This window comes from Cherax quadricarinatus, chromosome 57, assembly GCF_038502225.1.
Source record: "Cherax quadricarinatus isolate ZL_2023a chromosome 57, ASM3850222v1, whole genome shotgun sequence".
In the NCBI taxonomy this organism is placed as follows: Eukaryota; Metazoa; Arthropoda; class Malacostraca; order Decapoda; family Parastacidae; genus Cherax; species Cherax quadricarinatus.
The window spans coordinates 6290676-6305756 of record NC_091348.1 but is presented as its reverse complement, the minus strand read 5'-3'; the positions used below and the strand labels follow the sequence as shown (position 1 = coordinate 6305756).

The 15081-nt window shown below is 40.3% G+C and overlaps 1 protein-coding gene across 1 annotated transcript in view; it reads left to right on the top strand.

Moving 5' to 3' along the window:
• Aatf (Apoptosis antagonizing transcription factor) overlaps window positions 1-15081 on the top strand; it is a 34654-nt gene that overhangs the window by 3515 nt on the left and 16058 nt on the right. The window contains exons 2-5 of the mRNA XM_053783176.2: window positions 958-1330; window positions 3562-3812; window positions 4151-4335; window positions 11350-11426. Of these exons, the coding sequence (XP_053639151.1) occupies window positions 958-1330; window positions 3562-3812; window positions 4151-4335; window positions 11350-11426 (886 nt within the window). The remainder of the gene's footprint in view (window positions 1-957; window positions 1331-3561; window positions 3813-4150; window positions 4336-11349; window positions 11427-15081) is intronic.

Below are 15081 nucleotides of genomic sequence, written 5' to 3'. Positions count from 1 at the left end.
TGTTATCACCCCTTTCCCAGAAAGATGCACCCTATCCCTTGCGTACATATAATGTTTGCTGTAGAAATTATCCTAGTTGTTAGTGAATGGAATTGCAAGTTGCTTGCAGTGCTTATCTAATCAGCAATTTACACCATTTGCTTTAGACATTAATTCACCTCCTATTTTGACAGAATGGTAGATGTATATGATTGGGGCCCCTCCCTCTGACCTAATTAGATCAATAGTTGTCCTATACTTTGCCAGCAGTTCTTCAACCCTGTTGCTTTCAATATCATTGCCTCCAGCACTAAGGCAGATAATGGGGTTATTCCCATTAACTGATATCATGTTGTTTATCCTGTAAACTAGTACATTTGTACCAGCTCCATGAAAATACACCTATGTCTTGCATTAAGAAAACTAATTCGTTAATAGTACATTTGCAGTGTTGATTCTTTTCTTATTTTCTTTCTCTATTACTTTTCTCTTATTCAGACTATATCACTGATCTCAGAGATTATGCATAGGGTTTTATATTTTTTCCCATATACGTATACCACGTGTTATACTTCGGTTTCTTTTAGAATCCCTTTACTCACATCAGCAATTTCAAAAATTGAGCCCTCAGGCCTATTTAGTTTTTTTACTTCAATAGAAATCTATTGTAACCATTTATTATCTGCCACTTCTTTGCTTTTATTCTGATCTTGACTTCTTTATGGACACTATTGTAGCTCTTTTCCTCTTCACAAGCTCTGTTTCTCATTGAATGTGACAAAAAATGACAAACTTGCTGAAGGCCAACTTTCCTCACCTGCCAGAAAGCACAATCCCTCCAAACAGAGCCAGTCAGGAGAGTTCTTTAATATTTTTCTATGACTAGAGAACACTGGTGAGGTCACCAGCATTCATAATTTTTGTGTATGAAATATTTTTCTTATGTACTTTATTGTTGTTGTCTTCTCTTCTCAATAGAAACAAAAGCCCAAGTTGTGGATGTCATAGCAGACAGTGAACGAGCTGATCCAAATCAGCAAACTCTGAGTAAGCTAAGAGCAAGAAGTGCAGCTTCTCAACTCGATAAAGATCCTCGCTACAAAGGGAAAAAGGTATTACGGGAAAACTTGAAGAAGGATAAAGAGGATGATTATGACCCTGAGCTTGCAAAATACTTTCTTATTGATGATATGGATGATGATGGAACTGAAGAGGACACTGCAGATGATGAAGAGGGAGTAGTTGATGAAAATTCCACAGAAGGTGAAGAAAGCAGTGATGATAGTGAAAAAGAGGATGAAATGAAAAAGCAAATACACAAGCAGCTTCAGAATGAACCAGAAGGTGTTACGTAAGTTGGAACACAGCATTTTTTCTTATTACAGAAGTAATACTGTTATTTTACTTATAATTTCCTCAGGGCATAGTGGTATTACAATGTAAATCAGAGGAAAATAAAAATGAAAATACAATTGATTATCGATTAACCCTTTCCCTCTCTGTCACGTAGAAATATGTCTTGGAGACCAGGGTCCATGATGTAGTTCTACATCATGAGCTCAGCTCACTCAGATAATCTGTGAGCAGTAAATTTTAGCCTGGATTTGAAAGAATGGGTCTGTATGATGAGTGTGCACCATATAATGAAAAATCTTTCCCCATTCAGTTCATGATGGGGAAAAAAAAACTGTTTCCTATTATGCTTTCCGTTCTGTCAACTGAGCACAAGAAACTGCCCATTCATTTATTTCATCTACTCTGTAAAGTGCACAGAAGTCTGTATTTTGGCCAATTTTACACAAAAATTAAAAACATGCCTATGTAAAAATAGAGTCCATAATAAACAATGTAGATATTCCTGGCACTAAAACAACATTTCTTCTGTTCATTAGTCACATCCCAGGCCTCTCCTATATTACACTTGCCTTCCATTTTGGATTCTTGTTGACACAAAAATCGAAGATTTACTCTGTTTCTCATATAATAATATAGGAAAGATTGGTCGTGGTTTACAGTGCCCCAATAATTGAATCAAACCTATTAAAAACCCATAAAACAGATTGGGGGTTGTAGGAGGCCTTACCCATTCTCTGATATACATGTATTAGCAAAAATTTAATATTTCTGCTACTTTAGGCTCAGTTTCAAGCTACTTCCACTACTGAAACCGATCAAAATATTTCTATTTCAGTAGTATGTCTTCCATTCTATCTAGTGATTCCAAGAAACAGCTGATAAAACCATAAACACCATCCAAGAAAACACCTCAGAGTCACTACTTTAAAACCATACTCACTGTGCACAGTCAATGCACAGACCCATTCTCTTATATCTATGCCAAAATTTACTGCTCACAGCTTATCTGAGTGAGCTGAGCTCATGATGTAGAACTAACTATGCTAGCAACCCTGGCCTCAATGACTTGGTTCTACATGATGGACAGTGAAAGGATTAAATAGGCCTTCTTCATAAGACAGTGGCCTCGCCCATATTCTCAGCTGTAAGATGGAGAGGACAGAACCCACAGCATGTTATATTTTCCCTAAAATTTACTCCATGTAAATGATAAATACAGCCTCTCCTCACTTAACGACGGAGTTCCGTTCCTAAGACCACGTAGGTAAACAAATTCGTCATTAAGCAAGAAGCATACTATAATGGTAGTGGGTTTGTGTCAACCATCTTTGATATTGTTTAAATGTCACCTTTGCACCATTTATAACATTTTTAGTATATTTTTAAATGTTTATACAGTAGTGTACTGTATATTGTAATAGACAGAATAGAGGAAATCAACTCTAATATACATCATTTAGGTACATATGCATACTGGTCAGAGAGCCCATCGTAAGTCCAAGTCGTTGCTAAGTGAGGAGAGGCTGTACTGCATGTTCATTGAAAATATACCACAAATTTTCAACCTTGTTAATGTCAAAGTGTGAATAGATTGCGTGTTACTTTCCATTCTTCTGTACTATTCTTAATATTATATATTACATATTCTACAGTAAGGTTCTTGTTTATATTATTAACTAGAGCTTGTTTATTGTTTGTGTGCAGTTAAATACTACTGTATAACTTTGTTGAGTATAGATGCTCCTTGACTTATGACAGGGTAACATTCTGATGAATCCATTATAAGTTGAAAATGTTGTAAGTCTGATATGAATAATGTGCGAAATAAATAACTAAATAAATAATTACTGTCATCAAATAAGCAAAGAAACAAATAAGCCCTGTAACTAATTGCTTTTGCACTATCATAAAGTTGAAATGTAAGTTGAGCATCTGTATAATGTAGAAATAAGTTAATTAGTATCTATAAGATGGTTTTCTTTTTATTTAGCATCTGTATCATTTAAATACACAGTAAATTCATATGTTAAGTGTCAGTTTCAGTACTGACGCTGTGCTTTTCTTCAGTCCAGCATTTGCTGAAAATTGCATGGAAAATTTAGAATACTGTATAGTAAAGGAAATTTTTCTAAAGATTTTCACAAATACTATTGTACTGTATGTTTTTTTTCTTTAATGGTAAGTTGTTCAGCATCGTCTAATGTTCTTCCTGAATACTCTTTTAAGGTTTATAGATGACGGTGATTTTAGTAAGTTTGCTGATGATTTTGATGAGGGAGATGAAAGTAAGGATGAAGATGAGGATGATGATAATGAAGACGAGGAGGAGAGTGATGATGACAAGGATGACGATGATGATGATGATGCAGAGAAAGAGAGTGAAGCACAAAATAGACAAGAAGATTCTCTCAAGAAGTTTAGCACTGAGAATCAGTGTGAGGAAGTAAAGAAGAGTCTAGCTGTGAAGAACCAGCTGGGTATGTACTGAAATTCTTACTCTGTGATTAGACAACTGTACAATATTCATTTGGCAGACAACATAACATACAGCAGCTCAGTTATTTATTTAGTGTGCTTAACACTATTTAAACTGCTTTAACCCTAAAAATAATATGTAGCATTGTCTTGGCATTATAGTCTAATATATAGGAAACTATACTAATGAAAGAATGTGAATGATTGGCATGAAAATATAGAAATCAGCTGTTCATAAGATTTAATGAGTAATATTCTTCGGTAACTTCTAATACTTACCATAGCCACACATTTTCTTGTACACTTTATTATTTGATATATTCATGTATTCTCCTTGCAGCATTGTATGACTCTTTGTTTGAGGGAAGAATACGTCTGCAAAAAGTGATGGTTGGAACTAATCAGCTACCGCAGTTTAACACACACAAGCTCTTTCTGCGGGAGATTGATCAACACTATAAAAAGAACCTTGTTACTGCAAAGACAGCAGCCAAAAAATTACTCGACACACTTTTACATGTTCAGGTATCACTGTTATTAGACCTCTGTTTTTGTGGTGTTTGTTATTATTGGCTTTTATTTCATTGAAACAATCTGCATTGTGGAAATCTGACAAAGTTGCAATGTTTCTCTAATTTTATTTTAATTAGTCCCATTTGTATTCTCTAGAATGGAATATTGTTGTTCATTAACATCCCAATTTAACCCGTAAACACCACCACCTCCTCCTCCTCCTCCTCCTCTCCCTCCTCCTCCTCCTCCTCCTCCTCCTCCACTACCTCCTCCTCCTCCTTCTCCTCCTCCTCCTCCTTCACCTCCTCTTCCTCCTCCTTCACCTCCTCTTCCTCCTCCTCCTCCTCCTCCTCCTCCTCCTCCTCCTCCTCCTCCTCCTCCTCCTCCTCCTCCTCCTCCTCCTCCTCCTCCTCCTCCTCCTCCTCCTCGTCCTCCTCCTCCTCCTCTCCCTCCTCTCCCTCCTCTCCCTCCTCTCCCTCCTCCTCCCTCCTCCTCCCTCCTCCTCCCTCCTCCTCCCTCCTCCTCCCTCCTCCTCCCTCCTCCTCCCTCCTCCTCCCTCCTCCTCCCTCCTCCTCCCTCCTCCTCCCTCCTCCTCCCTCCTCCTCCCTCCTCCTCCCTCCTCCTCCCTCCTCCTCCCTCCTCCTCCCTCCCCCCCTCCTGCTGCTGCTGCTGCTGCTGCTGCTGCTGCTGCTGCTGCTGCTGCTGCTGCTGCTGCTGCTGCTGCTGCTGCTGCTGCTGCTGCTGCTGCTGCTGCTGCTGCTGCTGCTGCTGCTGCTGCTGCTGCTGCTGCTGCTGCTGCTGCTGCTGCTGCTGCTGCTGCTGCTGCTGCTGCTGCTGCTGCTGCTGCTGCTGCTGCTGCTGCTGCTGCTGCTGCTGCTGCTGCTGCTGCTGCTGCTGCTGCTGCTGCTGCTGCTGCTGCTGCTGCTGCTGCTGCTGCTGCTGCTGCTGCTGCTGCTGCTGCTGCTGCTGCTGCTGCTGCTGCTGCTGCTGCTGCTGCTGCTGCTGCTGCTGCTGCTGCTGCTGCTGCTGCTGCTGCTGCTGCTGCTGCTGCTGCTGCTGCTGCTGCTGCTGCTGCTGCTGCTGCTGCTGCTGCTGCTGCTGCTGCTGCTGCTGCTGCTGCTGCTGCTGCTGCTGCTGCTGCTGCTGCTGCTGCTGCTGCTGCTGCTGCTGCTGCTGCTGCTGCTGCTGCTGCTGCTGCTGCTGCTGCTGCTGCTGCTGCTGCTGCTGCTGCTGCTGCTGCTGCTGCTGCTGCTGCTGCTGCTGCTGCTGCTGCTGCTGCTGCTGCTGCTGCTGCTGCTGCTGCTGCTGCTGCTGCTGCTGCTGCTGCTGCTGCTGCTGCTGCTGCTGCTGCTGCTGCTGCTGCTGCTGCTGCTGCTGCTGCTGCTGCTGCTGCTGCTGCTGCTGCTGCTGCTGCTGCTGCTGCTGCTGCTGCTGCTGCTGCTGCTGCTGCTGCTGCTGCTGCTGCTGCTGCTGCTGCTGCTGCTGCTGCTGCTGCTGCTGCTGCTGCTGCTGCTGCTGCTGCTGCTGCTGCTGCTGCTGCTGCTGCTGCTGCTGCTGCTGCTGCTGCTGCTGCTGCTGCTGCTGCTTTGAATACATACTTTGTATGTATTCAAAGACAATAGTAAATGCCCAAGGTAGGTGTAAATGTCCACCTGTCAGTGTGCTTGTGACAATGTAAGTACAATTTCAGTACCTAATACAGTGGACCCTCGACCAACGATATTAATCTGTTCCTGAGAGCTCATTGTTAGTCGAAATTATCATTACTCGAGTTAATTTTCCCCATAAGAAATAATGGAAATCAAATTAATCCATTCCTGACACCCCAAAACATTGAAAAAAAAAAAAAATTTTACCACATGAAATATTAATTTTAATACACACAAACTGAAGAAGACATGTACAATTACATGACACTTACCTTTATTGAAGATCTGGTGATGATTGATGGGATGGGAGGAGGGGAGAGTGTGGATAGTGTTAGTGTTTAGAAGGGGAATCCCCTTCCATTAGGACCTGAGGTGTCAAGTCCTTTTCTGGGGTTACTTCCCTTCTTCTTTTAATGCCACTAGGACCAGCTTGAGAGTCAATGGACCTCTGTCACACAACATATCTGCCCATAGAGCTCTGTACCTACCGTTCCTTTACGATTTGTCTAAAATGGGCCACAACATTGTCATTGTAATAGTCACCAGCATGGCTTGCAATAGCTGTGTTAGGGTGATTTTCATCCACAAAGGTTTGCACTTCAACCCACTTTGCACACATTTCCTTAATCTTTGAAGTAGGCACAATGGATTCCACAACTGGCATAGGCATCTCAGGGTTATCCCCAAACCCTTCAAAATCTTTCTTAATTTCCATACTAATTCTCACCCTTTTTATCACAGGGATGGCACTAGAAGCTTTCTTGGGGCCATGGTGACTTATTTTGCAGGTGCAATCACTAAAGACGCTGTGATAATATGAAATGTTCCGATTGTATGTTTGGATGCGACCGCGGTGGCTGGCTTGTAAACACTGCGCAGGCCACATATGGACACGTCTCGAACGGAATGAATCGCGTTGGTCGAGTATTTTAGCGCTAGTCGAGGCAAAATTTTTGCATTAAAATGTATCGCTAGTCAGCTTTAACATTATAAATGCCATCGTTGGTCGAGGGTCCACTGTACTAGTGTCAGAACAAAGATTGTATGAAATGACAAGAACTACTATAAATTGTAATTATCAGAACATAAAAATTATATAAAATATGAAAAATGGAAAAAGAGATATATCGGCAACACTTCTGCAAGCGGCAGCGCTCCATGTTGCCGCCAGGTGATCTCCAAGTGCCAACTTTGCGGCCTCATATCTCGGTAAGTACTGACCCTAAAAAAAAAATTTTTTTATCCTATAACACTAAGAAAAATGTGCTCTTTTTTTTCTATAAAAAAAAAGATTTTTTTATTTTTCAAAATATTTGGGGCACTGGGGTAGTGAACGTATATATACGTTTGGAGCGTTTACGGGTTAAGGTAGGGAAAATTGCAAGTTTGAGAATATTCAGAAAATTACTGCTTGTAAATGTTCATTTAACACCAGAATTATTGGTAAAATCTATGGCATATAGATGAGACATATTTTATAATTTACACATGGAATGTGATTGAGGGACCGATTCCATATTTGTGTAATGAAGTTTTAATTATTTTTTCAGTTTATCTTTGTAGTTACTGTATATTCAGATAACCCTTAAACTGTCCAAACGTAGATCTACATTTGTACCGCTAGCACTCCAAACGTAGATCTACATTTTATTTTTTCTGCCTCCAAATTTGACATGATTGGCCTGAGATGCCTTGTCAGTATAGAATGGGTCTTAACAGTCGGTGTGCACAGTATTAAAAAAATCTGGGACCACTTCGTACCTTGTGAGAGCACCAGTCAATTGAGCGCCAGCTAGAGCAAATAGCTTGGCAAACACCAGGGATTCATTGATGTCATGTCATATTAACACTCGTTTTAAGTGGACAGTGATAGATGTGGCCATAAGTGGTCGAGGAAATATAAAAAACTTCGATAATAACCCATGTGTAACATTTGTGCAACATCCTTTCATTTTTGATACCGCTGGTAGTGTCATCCTGCCAGAATGTCCTATAACTTATGGCCTAAGTAGTATAGAGAAACGATTCTGGAACATGTATAATATGTATTTGGCTGGCTGGCCAGCTGGGTGGCCAGCTGGCTGGCTGGCCGACCGACCGACCGACTGACTGACTTTGGCTGTCTGTCTGTGTCTGTCAATATCTTTGTCTGTCTCCATCTGTCTGTATCTCTATCTGTCTCTCTTGCATTTATACATAAGTAGTTATTATACATAGTGTAAATTACCTAGGATAACCCAAAAATTCCAGGCAAAGTGCTGTACAATGCTTGTAGATATAATGCATACTAAGCATGACTGGCAGGTAATATGCATTTTCAGTTCATCAGGAATCAGACGTAAACCATACCCCCAGCCGGGATTGAACCCGCGGTCATAGAGTCTCAAAACTCCAGCCCGTCGCGTTAGCCACTAGACCAGCTAGCCACAATAAGATTCATCCAACTAGGTATATTTCTACACCATAGGAAGGTTAGCACAGGCACCTCTGTGACCACAAATGCAAGTTTTTACAGACGAATCTCCAGCTAGCGTGGCCGTGACGAACTTTAGCTCAAGTCCCTTCACTGCCGTCAACATGACTCAAGAAATCGTAATGACACGATTGCAAATAAACCATACCCCCGGCCGGGATTGAACCCGCGGTCATAGAGTCTCAAAACTCCAGCCCGTCGCGTTAGCCACTAGACCAGCTAGCCACAATAAGATTCATCCAACTAGGTATATTTCTACACCATAGGAAGGTTAGCACAGGCACCTCTGTGACCACAAATGCAAGTTTTTACAGACGAATCTCCAGCTAGCGTGGCCGTGACGAACTCTAGCTCAAGTCCCTTCACTGCCGTCAACGTGACTCAAGAAATCGTAATGACACAATTTCTTGAGTCATGTTGACGGCAGTGAAGGGACTTGAGCCAGTGTTCGTCACGGCCACGCTAGCTGGAGATTCGTCTGTAAAAACTTGCATTTGTGGTCACAGAGGTGCCTGTGCTAACCTTCCTATGGTGTAGAAATATACCTAGTTGTATGAATCTTATTGTGGCTACCTGGTCTAGTGGCTAACGCGACGGGCTGGAGTTTTGAGACTCTATGACCGCGGGTTCAATCCCGGCTGGGGGTATGGTTTATTTGCAATCGTGTCATTACGATTTCTTGAGTCAGGAATCAGACGTGATTACTGCATTATGTGTAATACCCGTTGGTTTACAAGCTGCTCTCTCAGACTGAGAGACAAGCAGATGGAAAGATACACACACAGGCAGACAGAAAGACATACACACACAGGCAGGCAGGAAGACACACACACAGGCAGACAGAAAGACACACACACACAGGCAGACAGAAAAACTGAGACACACAAGCAGAGAGAAAGACAGATAAGCAGAGCTTGACAGACAGATAGGCAGAGATAGATAGACAGACAGACATGTTTGTGTGTGTGTAACAGTGAAAACAAATAAAGCCAGGGTTCCCTGCAGCAGTGCACAATCATCAAGCATCACTCACTCCATTCCTACACTGTCAGCAGTTTAGTGACACTCATCATAACACCATGCTTCAAGGAGTTAATTATATACCCCAGCATGTCTAAAACATTGCTGAGACCTATAAATACTTTGTATATATTTCTAGACATAGTAAATGACCAAGGCAGGTGAAAATGTTCACCTGTCTGTGTGATTGTGACTATTTGAGTACTATTTCAGTACCTGATATTAGTGTCAGAACAAAGTTTGGCTATGAAATCACAAGAACTATTATAAATTGTAATAACAGAACATAAAAATTATATAAATTAAAATAAAAACAAGAAAAAAAGGTATATCGGCAACACTTCTGCAAGCTGCAGGACATGCTTTACATTTGGACAGTTTCAAGGTCAATGATCTAAGACAAAAATTACTGTCAGTACAGGGATATCAAGGATACTCTCCTCCCTTCCTCGTCCCCCATACCCAGCCTAAGGCACCTTCCCCTTCAAGGGAAGTTCCTTGATTCTAGTGAAGGGCTCTTAATGTAGGAAATTGGACCTATCTCTGATTACTTGAGACGAACCTGAATGCCTTCCATGGCCCCAGGTGCTGTACAACCCATACGGGTTTAGTGCTACCCCTCATGAATGTGGTAATACTACTGTTAAGGTTTGATGCTGTGATGCAAATGTAAACACTGACTGTAGCTGATAATTTTCTCATATTATTTCAAGTCACAACCATTTGTGGTCCCCTCAAAGGATGTCTTGATGCCAATGAGAGGCTTTTTATCCAAGGAATTGGATTTAACCCCACCTTCCTTGGATCAGACTTTGTTTCCTCTCTCTCCTCAGGTACTGTATGATCCCTGGGTGTTAAGCAGTTCACCATAATCAAAATAAACCTTTATGCTACATGTACTTTTTTAACTTTGATAAGTAAGACACATGTGCAACAGTTAGGTATCTTTATTCGAAATGTTTTGCCTACACAGTAGGCTTCTTCAGTTGAGTATGGAAGAGTTTAACAGAAGCGGTAGAGATCTGAAGATGATGTAATCAGCCCATCACCCTTGAAAATGTAGTTTTGAGATGGTCAGTCCCTCAGCCTGGAGAAGAGTTTTGCTCCATAGTCTGGAACAATGTGAAGTTTAAGCAGCAGTATGGAGACATATACTGTCAGAAGGTACATCTTCAAGGGCGATGGACTGATTACATCATCTTCACATTTCTATTGCTTCTGCTAAACTCTTCTGTACTCGACTGAAGAAGCCTACTGTGTAGGCAAAATGTTTCAGATAAAGATACCTAACTGTTGCATGTGTATCTTACTTATCAACTTGTCTGTATTTTTTATCATTTTCATATTTTTTAACTTTGCATATGTAATTTTTTTGTAGTTTTGCACCTAATTCCCTAAGAAACTCTAAATGATATTTTAATGTTTATATTCAGGGAAAATGGTTAGCTAGACTTGAGTCCTGGAGGTGGGAAGTACATTGCCTACACTCTGAAGGAGGAGTAGGGATATTGTGGTTTGGAGGAGCATCTAAACTGTAGTATCTACATTCCTTTGGCAAGACAGTGATGGAGTGAATGATGGTGAAAATGTTTCTTCTTTTCTTGAGGTCACCGTAGCTTGGTGGGAGATAGCCTGTGTTAAAAAATAAAAGTTATGCATGTTGGAAAATTTTGATATTACTAATCAACAATAATAATACTCTCGCAAAGGCAGCTATTATGTGTATTTTAAATTTTTTTTTAAAGTTTTGCTGAAATAGGTCATTTATATTTATATACCAGGTATGCAAAATGTAATTGTTCCTGTATAGTGATATAAAATACTGCTCTGAGGGTTTATTTTCAAGAATATTTTTTATATTAAATAATTTGTGTGTTTTTGCAGGAAATGTTACTGAAACAAAACCCTGATACTAATCATATTGTAACTGGCAAAAAGCCCAAATCACTAGGAACTGAAAGGTGAGCAATGTTTTATGTTGATTTATTAATTCTTTGGACAATGGAATTACAAATTAGCATTAACTCTGATAAGTTACTTTTATTTGAATTGTAGTTGTTAATATAATTGAAGCTTGGGCGGTAAATGCAGCAGCGAGGAGACGGTTGAAGGCAGTGGAGATGTCCTGTCTAAGGGCAATGTGTGGTGTAAATATATTTATGCAGAAAATTCAGAGTGTGGATATTAGGAAAAGGTGTGGAGTTAATAAAAGTATTAGTCAGAGGGCAGAAGAGGGGTTGTTAAGGTGGTTTGGTCATTTAGAGAGAATGGATCAAAGTAGAATGACATGGAAAGCATATAAATCTATAGGGGAAGGAAGGCGGGGTAGGGGTTGCCCTCGAAAGGGTTGGAGAGAGGGGGTAAAGGAGGTTTTGTGGGCGAGGGGCTTGGACTTCCAGCAAGCGTGCGTGAGCGTGTTAGATAGGAGTGAATGGAGACGAATGGTACTTGGGACCTGACGATCTGTTGGAGTGTGAGCAGGATAATATTTAGTGAAGGGATTCAGGGAAACCGGTTATTTTCATATAGTCGGACTTGAGTCCTGGAAATGGGAAGTACAATGCCTGCACTTTAAAGGAGGGGGTTGGGATATTGGCAGTTTGGAGGGATATGTTGTGTATCTTTATACGTATATGCTTCTAAACTGTTGTATTCTGGGCACCTCTGCAAAAACAGTGATAATGTGTGAGTGTGGTGAAAGTGTTGAATGATGATGAAAGTATTTTCTTTTTGGGGATTTTCTTTCTTTTTTTGGGTAACCCTGCCTCAGTGGGAGATGGCCGACTTGTTGAAAAAAAAAAATATATAATTGGCCTTTTCTCTGCTGCAAATACTATTTTTTGGCTTTTCATATACAGTAGTACCTCGGGATACGAACTTATTTCATTCCAGAAGGCCATTCGAGTGCTGATACCGAATGAATTTGTTCCCATAAGGAATAATGTAAATTAGATTAATCCTTTTCAGACCCCCAAAAATACCCTTACAAAAGCACTTACATAAATACACTTACATAATTGTTCACATTTTGAGCTGTTTGTATCCCAAGGTACCACTGTACTTCTTGCATTTTTTAGATCAGTTATACATGGATTACCTGCCTGTATACACGTTAGGTTAGTCCAAAAATTAAGTCAAAATTTCATCCCACAGTTGGAATTTTACCTCAAACATTTCTTCAGGTAAAATTTCAATTCCTATTTTAATATTTAGGGATCTCACATAAGTTCAGCTTTCTGGTCATCACAAAAAAAAAAAAGAATAAAATGAGCAGCATTACAGTAATTTATTTCAGGCATAAAACTTTTGATGTGGAGGGTTTGTCCTTCCTGTGCTGAGTCATTACTCATTGTTTCTGGGTCTCTTCCTTGGTGATGGATGAGTTGTATTTTGATATCAGAGCAATGCCTCTCTCGGCACACTCACTCTCAAAGTTCAGCAAAGTGAGGGAGGCCGGTTCGTTGAAGTAAAAAAGGTACTCTGGCAAGGAAGGACTCTCATTCTTAACCCTTAAACGGTCCAAACGTATATATATATATGTTTTTTCAACATTTCAAAGTATGTAAAAAATGTTCATCATCTTTTTTTTTTACATTTGAAAATGTGTAAAAAAAGCTTTTATCTACTTTTTTTTTTGTTATATTTGAAAATATGTAAAAAAAAATCATAGATCTACTTTTGGAGCACTACGGATTTGAATGTCAATCTATTTGGACCGTTTGAGGGTTAATGTCCATTCAGAAGAATTCTATTGAAGATATTCCTGGTCCTTGGTGCCATGAAGTTGTAAAGTGGCTTGTAAGAGGAAAATGCCTTTTCAGTCTCTTCTGCTCTCTCTTTCTCAAGATTCTTGACCATTGCAGCCATCTCTTCTACAATCCGGTCATCGAAGAACCCAAGACTGATCTGTTCCTTATACACATCCCACAGTTAGAATTTGAATGCTATGAGGGCAGCATTCATCAACTGATGATGAAGAATTCCTCTCAAGATCCTTCATGATTTGGGCCCTGTGATCATTGCTTGATGCAGGTACCTAATGAAGAGAGAAATGAGGAGGCTAAAATTCACACTGCACACATTTCATGAACAGTGATAGAGAACTGTTCTCTAGAGAGGAAGATCTTCACATCATAAAATGCCTTTGCTATCCATCTGGCTTGATGGATGGCTCCAGGTACCCCAATCTTTATGGTTCCTTCTAGAACCTCCCTCAGCGAGTTATACAACAGGACTGAGACTTCCATGTAATCGTCCCTGGGGTGAGCCTTCGACTTGATCACTGCCTTCAGATCCATTAATGCCCTTTCTTTGAATCCTGCTCTGAACAGGAGAACTCTTCCATGAAATCTTCATCACTGGTTATCTTCCAGCAGAATCTATCAGTAATTATCATTAATTTTTATATTGAACAGACAAGGGGATATTGGGGCCACCGGATGGCCCATACTTCTTGAAGAAAAAGGAGATATAGAACCATTTCCAAAATAAGGTGATGGCAAGCACTCCAAATAATTTCCCTCTTAATGGCAACCTTTTTTTTTTTTTTTTTAAGCTCCCTTGAACAAACTAGTATTGGAGGCAGTGGTGTTAACCCTTTCAGGGTCCACAGGCCCTCTCAGAGACTTGTTCTCAGGGTCCCCCAAATTTAAAAAAAAAATTATTTTTTCTTATGAAAAGATAGAGAATCTTTTCCCGATCATAATGACACCGAAAGTATGAAATTTGATGGAAAACTTAGGGAATTATGCTCTTGCAAAGTTAGCTGTCTCAATGATGTTTACGCATCGGCGATTTTGCCCACTTTGAGCCCTATTTTCGGCCAATTCCAATGTACTAGTCGACAAAAATCATAACTATTTTGCTAGAACTCCATTTTTTCTATCGAATGAGTACAAGAAACCACCCATTTACCGATTTCAACTATCCAATACAGTGGTCAGAATTTAGCAATTTTGCCAATTTCACACAAATTTCAAAAGATGCTAATTTCCAAATAGGGTCCAGAATAAACAAGAAAGACATTCCTGGCACTAAAATAACATTTCCTCTGTTCATTAGTCACGTCCCCAGGTCCCTCTTACATTTCTTTTGCTTTCCACTTTTAATTTTTATTCTCACAAAAAAAAATTAAATTTACTGTTATGCAGACTACTGCATTAGTGTAGAAATGGTATAAATAATATCGGCGCACTTGTGAAAGAATATTAGACTCACCAGCTGACGTGTATTGGACGCTTAGCATGATTTGTTTACTTTTGAACTTTGGTAAAAATCGAACATTTCTGCTACTTTGAGCTCAATTTCAAGGCACTTTTCATTGTAAAACCAGTCAAAATCATCTCAATTTCTGTAATGTCTTTCATTCTATACAATGAGACCAGGAAAACTAGAATACAACAATAAATACCATACGAAAATATAGTGCAAAGTCGCTGTTTTAATCCCAAAACACAAAGTTTTTTTTCTCTCATTCCGCACTGTGTGCTGCAGGATTTTTTTTATACTGCGCACACTGACCACATAGACCCATTCTCTCATATGTAGGCCTACCAGCTTTCTCTCACTAAATTTGAAGGCGCTAGAATTTATGTGTACTAGTACGTCATGGACATT